At 35.2% G+C, this 9,631-nt stretch overlaps 1 protein-coding gene across 1 annotated transcript; it reads right to left on the bottom strand.

The window, feature by feature from the left end:
* Positions 1-7,212: 7,212 nt before the first annotated feature.
* On the bottom strand, positions 7,213-8,987 carry LOC147401632 (TCP family transcription factor). The gene has a single exon (XM_086442978.1). The coding sequence runs from the start codon at positions 8,860-8,862 to the stop codon at positions 8,119-8,121; it is 744 nt and encodes a 247-aa protein (XP_086299104.1). The 5' UTR covers positions 8,863-8,987; the 3' UTR covers positions 7,213-8,118.
* Positions 8,988-9,631: the final 644 nt, after the last annotated feature.

The raw sequence follows: 9,631 nt of genomic DNA, 5'->3' as shown, positions 1-9,631 counted from the left end.
TATGTTGAAATTATCTATGTGAAGAGTTTCAAAAATGAAATTAAATGAATTCCGAACAGATCAATTCAATTATCTTTTTTAATTATTGTTTAGCTTTATGCTTTATGTTTCATTTTCTTTCAAGTTATTGCTTGTTTATCAATTTAATCCATTGATTTTATGTGTTTCATTGAACACGATCTCTTAATTCCTTTTGAATCTATTAATCCACACGCTTCCGCTATGTCACGGGCTTGTAACACTGACTTCTACCTTATGCTTTTATCACTTGCCATGCCACTGGCCATGGGGAAAGGCTCTTCCTCACCAAACAGTCTCTTTAACCAACCTTGTTACTCCATCATGATGCAACCAAAACTCAAATGATCGGGTGGGTATCAACACAACCACTCTCTTAGGAACCTTCGCCTCTCCCTATCTTCCAACGTCCATTCATTTTTAATTTGGAGATGAAATTCACTCGACTATGATAATTCGCCATACTATGAAAAAATCTCCTGTTGTTATCCCCTTATTTCGAGTTTCGACCACTTTACCCTTGATGTTTGTCTCTAACTGATATCCTCTATTGATGCCAGTTTCTAAGCTAAAGTTTTGAAGTTCACCTGTGTGGTTTGTTCCCCCTGGTTTGTCTTCCCACCTCTTCTTTCTTATCCAACTCCTCCAACTCAATGAAAATTGTATTCTTTTGAGTGTTAATGCACCCAAACGTTTCCTTATTCCATCCCTTCAACTCCTTGTTGGCTTTAAGCTTCAACTTTAGCATTAAGCACGTCACTGGCCTACCTTCAAAGAATAAATATGTTCTAGTGGGTTTATATTAAAATTAGTTGCAGTTTGGTGAAGCTTATGGGTTTTGTAGGTAATGAAATTAGTTGTTGGAGAAAGTGGGGCTTTTGAGGGGAACTTAAGTGCACAAGAAAAAACTCTATTTAGTTTTAAGTAATTTATATTAGAAATAGATCACTCTTCTTTGTTCTATCTTTGAGGGTGTCACATTAAAACATTCTTCCTGTTTATTGCCTTGGGACCATTTGATTAGTGGATTCTATCTTTGAGGGGGTATCACATTAAAACATTCTGATCTATTGGGTTTCAGTAGTTTGCTTTTTTGTATCAAATCTTTGTCAAGTAGCAGAAGTGTTAAAGAATTGGATCGAACCATTGGGTTTATACCAACTTTATGGGTTAAAAATGGTTTGAAATTTGAAATTTTGGGGTAGTTTTGTATGGACTAACCTCAATATTTCAGGTTTAACAAATATATCTTTATATGAAAAAAAAATCATATTCTTTCCAATTTGATAACTAGGCTTCCCAAAGGTTTGTTTCTTCTTCTTCTTCTTCTAAAATATAAACAATATTTCCAAAAAGAAAAAAAAGAAAAAAAAAACAAGAAAACTTAGGGACTATTGAGAAAGAAACCCTTCTGCGAGGGTCCTTTAAGTAATTATCTCTAAAATATTCGAAGTTTCATATAAAATCTAATTGAATAACAATCCAACTCCTTAGAGTACAGGAACCTTACTAGCTAAAGAACCTGATGACATTGCCGCCACTAAACCATGCCCTTTCTACAATACATCCTGCAATGAATAAAGCACACATGATCATGCAAGTTGTTGAATAAGTAAATAACCATAAAAATAATTACTTAATGAATTTTAATATAGGTTTTCATTCTAAATACTCGTACTTTATTTAGAGAGCTGCTATTGCCACAGTAACTTTACTAATGCCACACCAATTCCTATGTAAATCACCAAAGAATTGCACAGTTGGTGTGGCATTAGTAAAATTTGGTGGGGGCAACAGCAACTCTATTTATTTATTTATTAAACGCCTTGAGACAAATTTTGAAATATCCAAAATACCATTTCTCGGTTCTTGGATCTCATCTGAGTTTTAATAGTGGTTCTGATTCATTTGGATGGAATATGATGAATAGAAAGCAACGTACTCAAAAATTTAAAGATTAAGATGTAACTTTTGATCTATTCCATCCTTTGGAGAGTCATGTCCTTTGGATTTTCATGAATGGATATGCTTTTTGGTTATTCATAAATGGGCATATCTCTTGACTTTTTATGAAAAAATACACCTTTTGTTTGAGTGTATTTATGGAAAGACGCATAAGAATCCTTTCATTCTCTATACATTGGTTTGGCATTTAGGTCAAATCAGTCTAATTTTTTAAGAATTTAATTTTGCGCTTTTTAGAATTCAATTAAAAACTTTCAACCAAATTATAGAGTATTTTAGTTTTCTCAAATTATCAAGCTCCAAATACGTATTATTTCATAGGAGAATTCCTAAGAAAAAATGTCAAGATTGTTGTTTGCAAATTCTCATAGTGGCTTTGTTGTATCTATTTTGTCGGTAATCTGTCAACAAACTCGTCTACGAGTGGGGACAAATAAAATCTTAAAGAAAACAATCTTTTCGCGCCTCAAAGTCCCTGAAGTATAATTTCCTTATTTTGTAAGACTTTATTTTCCCTACCCTTAAAACAATGTTTCAGTAACTCAAAATCATTTTGAAGAGAAATTTTTTGCTCACAGGATTTCACAGAATCCCAATCTACCAATCGCTCTAACGTGTGAAGTTTATTATATCAGGGATGCCTGTATCACACATGGCTTGGTGTAATTAGTCAACTCAGGATATTGTGAAATCTCGTATTGATTTTATTATGAGTAAATTTTTTTTTCCATTTTGAATCAAATAATTTTCCAAACATCAAAGGGGTTTAGTTGGTGCAGATGGTACCATCACTTGAACTTATGACCTTTCTGTTAAAGTGTTTAAGTTGCTTCTAAGAAAGCAACCTGGTCATGATGTTAAAAAAAAATTGAAGGGGGTTATTCAGAATTCACCATATAACAAAGTCTTGCCTAATTTCCCTTTTATGGTTTGTTATAATTTGTGGACCCGCCGTCATGTCTTTCATATATATATATATATATATATATATATATATATATCAGCTCATTATGAAATTTCTAGACCGTCCAATTTTTGTAAATCAATTTTGATGGGGTTACAAGTTTTGGAATGGAATGATTTTTAGCCAGGATGATCCCCTCATCACAGATATCATCCTCACAAAAAATCAGCCCATTCCAAACATTTTTGCCCGTATAAGACAAAACATGTTGTCGCAATGTGTGTTGAAATGGTTGTCGTTTGAACTTGAACCTATATATATATATGGGTCCCGTTCGCCACCCTTAGTTTTACCACACACTTTAACAAACGCGTTTTGTCTTACATGGGTTAGAAGTTTCGGAATGAGCTAATTTTTGGTGAGGATGATCTCTATGGTGAGGAGATCATCCTCACCAAAAATCAGCTCATTCCAAAACTTCTAACCCCATCAAAATTGATTTACAAAAAATGGACGGTCCACGATTTTTCAACGTGTAAAAATGGGGCTAAACATTTCGGAATGGGCTGATTTTTGGGGAGGATGATCTTCTAATCATAGAGATCATCCTCACCAAAAATCAGCTCATTCCAAAACTTCTAACCCATGTAGGACAAAAAACGTTTGTTAAAGTGTGTGGTAAAACTTAGGGTGCTGAACATTTCCCTATATATATATATATATATATATGAACAGCGTTATTACGACCCCCTTTGCGACCCCCTTTGCGACACACCTTTTTGTCTTATATGGGAAAAAATGTTTGGAATGGGCTGATTTTTTGTGAGGATGATCTCTATGGTGAGGGGATCATCCTGGCAAAAAATCAGCCCATTCCAAAACTTCTAGACCGTCCGATTTTTGTTGAAAAATTATAGACCATCCAATTTTTGTAAATCAATTTTGATGGGGTTAGAAGTTTTGGAATGGGATGATTTTTTGCCAGGATGATCCCCTCACCATAGAGATCATCCTCACAAAAAATCAGCCCATTCCAAACATTTTTGCCCATATAAGACAAAAAGGTGTGTCGCAAAGGGGGTCGTAATAACGTGACCCTATATATATATATATATATATATGGGAAATGTTCAGCACCCTAAGTTTTACCACACACTTTAACAAACGTTTTTTGTCCTACATGGGTTAGAAGTTTTGGAATGAGCTGATTTTTGGTGAGGATGATCTCTATGATTAGAAGATCATCCTCCCCAAAAATCAGCGCATTCCGAAATGTTTAGCCCCATGTTTACACGTTGAAAAATCGTGGACCGTCCATTTTTTGTAAATCAATTTTGATGGGGTTAGAAGTTTTGGAATGAGCTGATTTTTGGTGAGGATGATCTCCTCACCATAGAGATCATCCTCACCAAAAATCAGTTCATTCCGAAACTTCTAACCCATGTAAGACAAAACGCGTTTGTTAAAGTGTGTGGTAAAACTAAGGGTGGCGAACGGGACCCTATATATATATATATATATATTTTGAGATATTTCGATTTACATGGTTGATATCTAATCAAGCTGAAATATTTGTACCCAGATTGAAACAATACATAACCTTATCCTATCCTTTAGGGATATAGGGCGGTACTCAGCTTGATTAGGACTATTTTTAATTAAGATTCTTTCCTTATTCATTTCCTAACATATAAGAATCCTTTCCTTATTAGGATTCCAAGTTGTTACTAATCTGATTGAATCGTTGATTTTTTGGGATTCAGGCATATTTGCAAGTCAATGAACCCTACTAACATCTCAACCATTCAAGCTTTGCTGCTGTTTTATTTTAATGACCGACCTAACCGAGTCAATACACTCGGACTTAGAGTTGAATGGTCGGATCATGTGAGTTGGCTCGGATCCTTGGGTTGACACTTGTTATCATCTGAACTGATGGCTTCCAAGTTTTATCCTCCACAGACACCTTCTTTGGCTTCCTCAAATATGAAACATTTCAAAGTCAACCAGGAAAACCCAATTCCACCTGAAGCCTACACTCCTCATTATTATACCCAAATCCCAATAATATTCTATGCTCTAAAAAGCCCTTCACTTGATATGTTTCCCTCAAAAGCATGGACAACATTAATGTCTAAAGCCCATCTACAACAAATGTTCTCAAATTTAGTAGCAATTATATCTGCAAAAGGGAGTACTGAACAACCTGTGTTGCAAAAATGGCGTACACTACATGTTACATTGGTTCCATTTGGATTTAATTGGAGCAAAAATCCAATTTATGGTTTATTAGACTCAGATAACAGTAATAACACCCCCTTCTTATGTTATTTGTTATTACATAATGCATTGTAATACAACATACTTTTCCAGTAATTATAATGGTAGGTCATTATTTTCGATTTCGTATTTTTCTTAAAACGTCATATCTATTGTGCAACTTTTTCCAAAGAAACAGTTATAAATTTGTAAGTGTAGAAACTTTTTTATATTTGGAAATAATTCTAAGAAATGAACTAATTATGAAGGAGATTTTGATTAATAAAAAAATGCGATTTCTTTATAACACAATTTCATCGCTGTTCCAGTTGAATCTGGACAAACTATTTCCAGGATAAAATGGAAGCTTAGATCTATAGTGCTGTAATTTTGGATTTTGCACAGTATAACGATGACCACAGCTTGAACACTCCTAGTAGAATATAGGATTATATATAGAATTAATAACGTTCGGTAAGACCAACCCACAATCTTTAAACCTTGACTTCGTTCTAATTGCTTCACTTCTCCATGACAACCACAAGACTCAAGCCATGAGTCAAATTCTGTATTGTAGAGAGCTTTAAAAGCAAATAAAGCATAGAAGCTGTTGGTTGGTTAGGCCGAAATCAGGATTTCAATCTCTACTATCCAACAAAGGAAATGATGTGAGTCACGACTTTCAAATTCTGACAACTAATTTTAGTGATAAAGGACTTAGGCAGGAATCGGAATAGGCCAAATTTGCCTAGTAGGTTTCACTAAATTCAGTAATAAAGGACTCACTGGAATCTGAGTGGCCAAATTTGCATAGTTGGTTTTATTACATTTGATTTACACCTGAAATAGAAGCCAGGCTTACATCAACTTATTCCATTTGTTTGTTTGGATGAGTTCTTCACATCGCTCTATATATATATATATATAAGAGCTCAGTTATGTACAACAATTGAGAGTCAGTTAAAATTCTGTTTTCTATTAAATCAGTAAGAAGGTGTATGGCCATCCTTTTGCAATTATAAGCCTCAAACCACATTTTGAGCTTACAAGTTTTCTGTGTTTGTTGATCAAGGAAAGCTGAATTTAATTTGTTCTAAGAGCATCTCCAATAGTCTCTCTATATATTTACTCTCATTACCTATATTTACTCCCAGTGGACTTCCCAAATCCTTGTACATCATGCTCTCCCCCTTTTTTTTTCCATATTTGTATTTTTTTTTTTTTTTTAAAGAATAATGCTAAAGTGACTCCTACGGACACTGAGCTGATGTGGAGGTGCACTCAGAACCATAGATGCTTTTCCCGAACCCCCAATATCTCAATATATTACCATATTATCATCCCACCTATTTACATTTGTGTCATTTATCTTTTTAATGATAATATTCATCCATCACAAATTGTTGGAGGGCTCCAAACAAGCTGAATAATGTTAGGCAACAAATAATTGGAGGATTCTAAAAATGAGGGGAAAATGAGAGGAAAAAATAATACGAGGCAAGATTAGGTGTGTTTAATTGAACACGTGACATTTTGGTAATAAATGCAACTTTTGCAGAAGAGAAGAGGAGATGACTACAACAAACACCTTTTTCAACCTCCTAACTGGAGATGCTCTAATAATTCTAGTCTTTCAAAATTACTTCAAGAAGTTGAACAATGGTGTAATTAGCAGTAGAGTGTTGAGGTTTGGGAGCCAAATGGTACTCGTCAACCAGGAATAATTCTTAATCAAACCACAGCTTTCATCATACTTTTGTGCTTTGTAAGTTAGATCCCTGATTCTATTAATAAAGGTTTTTTTTTTTGCAGGAAAACATTGCAAGTCTTTTTTTAAAGCTTTATTGAGCATAATTAAATCAGTGTGGCTCTGTGGTTTATCCTAGTTTAGGGGTTTTTCATGTAAATATGTGTTTTTTGATGAGTTGGAGTTCTTTTCAACATAGAGTTTCCAAACATTCAAAGCGGATAAACTCTAATCAGACGACTCAAATATATTAATAAAATGGTGCCAGGAAATTTTATTAACATTCATACATAAGGAAAGGTTGAGAAACCACAAAAGATGAGAAAGAGAAATATTTTAATTCACATTGCAATGCAAACGACTCAAGCAATCCATCACATGGAGAATGGGAAAACCCATTATTTCAATGCTGATAAATCCAAGACAATTGCTAACAATTACAGATAATAAAAAAAAAAATTAAAAATTAAAAATTAAAAATTAAAATAAAGAGATCTTACAGGCATGAACCCCATGAGCTTTTCTCCAAGATTCTCCTTTTATGTTCTCTACACCAGCTTAGAATGCAAGACACAGAGACAACCATAACCGAAGCGGTGTGCCAAAAACACCACATCTTCTCTCTTTAATGGGAAAAATAAGAAGCTTAATAATATCTATGGTGGAAATTACAGATTTGATTCCATGCTTGTTGACCCAACAATTTCTTCGTTGAACCCAAACACTCAATGAAAGGCTCCACAGGTCATCTCCATTAGTACAATGGAACATCTTGCTCGCATCAAAACAGAGACAATCAATTACTTCCTTAATAGCAAATTTCCATGTTGTACCATTCAACCCATATCCATTCTCTAATCTCTATGGAAGAACACTTCACCATCAAACAAAAACAATTCCAACACTTAACCTTCAAAAGAGAGTAAAAAAAAGAAACATTGAACCCCAATTCTCCATATAAGAACCCTTTGATGATCAAACAAGACAATCCCAATACTTCAAGTTCAAGATTGCTCAAAAGCGAAAGCCAATCCGCATTTAATTTCTTTCCTCCACTAAAAAACCATTTGCATTTGCAACCAAGAGAAATTACTAGTAAAAATTCCTAATTGGAATTCTCACAATTCATCCAAATTCCACAAACCCTAATTCTTCTTCAAACTAAAACAAAAAATAAATCCTAATTCTAAATTCTCCAAAGTCACACAAACACACCACAAATCAATTAACGAGATTCATCATCTCTCCTCCCTGATGACGCTTGCCCACTTGATAACGAAGCAAGCAAATTCAGATGCCCACCTTGCCCAACTGGAAAATAATTTCCAACCCTAGAAATCGAACCATCTCCCATCGAAATCAACGGCTGAGATACCATAGAAGGAGTTGGGACCACCATCTCTGGTGCAGCTGCGAAACTCCAAAACTGACCGAAGTCTGCCCGGGCAGGTAAAGCCCAGAAGCCGCCACCACCACCACCACCTGGTGCTGAACCAGTGGTGGGGCCTACAGAGATAGCTGAATCATCATCTTTTCCATCTTCATCAGTACTCCTGAGTCGCTTACCGAGTATGAATGGAGTGGGTCCGAGAATCTGAGTCGTTGGTTTCTGATCAAATAAAGAAGAAACAGAGGTAGTTGAAGAAGAACCTCCTCTAATGGAGGAGAAGCTTGCAGGGGTGATACCAGTACCAGTGGCTGCGATGATGGACGGCTCGGCTTGGCGTAGGAGCCACTCGATGGTCTGACCATCTGATTTGTGACCTAGTTCTCTTGTTAGTTGGAAAACTCTAGCGGCGCAGATGATTGGCATGCGTATGCGCCGTCCACGCCCGTCTACTTTGCTGTGTCGGTCCTTCGTTGGAGGTTTCTTCGTAGTTAACGCGCCGTTATCTGGTAGATGATGCTGCTGAGGATCAGTGAGAGAACTGTTAGTTACGCCGTTACTTGCGCCGTCTATACTAGACATGGCTCCTCTCTCCTCAGTCTTCTCTTCTCTTCTCTTCTCTCAGTATGTTAAAAGAGAGATTGGTAAGATGAGCTGTTGCTTGTGGTTTGAGAGAGAGAGGGTTTGGGAATTGGGAGGGAAAGAGAAACTAATGATTGAGAGAGAGAGAAAAGTCACATGGGTGGTGGGGCCTACATACAACTCACGCTCAGTTCTGAAGAAGAAGTCTGTATATTTCTGAACAGACATCAGGTGACTACGAAATAGTAAATGACGTCACAGTGGTGAGTCATCGTCTCCTATAGTCATTTGTTTTTTAGCCTAAAAAACATACCCTCAAACCTCAATCTTACTAACCGTTTCTTTCCTTTTTTTTTTTTTTTTTATTTCCCTTGTTTTCAGATCCACACCATACTTTTTTTAAGTCAAATGCACATAAAATTATTTATTTATCTTAATAATTTAATTGCAAATAAAAAGCTACATTCAATTTTACACATCATCTTCATATTTCATTCAAATAAAATTAGGAAGTGTGCACGTATCATAAAGGACTTATTCATAATTTAAAATATATTAAAAGAATTATTGGTAATTTAAAATATTAAATAACAGTTAGGTTCGGTTCGGTTACTCATGAGATCCTGAACACATGATCCCAACAGTTTAGATACAAAATCTAACAATTGAGATTTATATGTATCTTGATAACACATATCTCAAAGATACTTATTTCGATGATAAATCTCAACCATTGGATTTTATATTTAAATGGTTAGGATTATGGGTT

Source organism: Akebia trifoliata, chromosome 5, assembly GCF_017979445.1.
Source record: "Akebia trifoliata isolate Shusen 1 chromosome 5, ASM1797944v1, whole genome shotgun sequence".
Taxonomy (NCBI): domain Eukaryota; kingdom Viridiplantae; phylum Streptophyta; class Magnoliopsida; order Ranunculales; family Lardizabalaceae; genus Akebia; species Akebia trifoliata.
This window is presented reverse-complemented; position numbering and strand designations above follow the sequence as displayed.

Excerpts from the sequence above, each read along its gene's own strand:
- LOC147401632 (XM_086442978.1), bottom strand. The coding sequence starts at position 8,862 with ATGTCTAGTATAGACGGCGCAAGTAACGGCGTAACTAACAGTTCTCTC.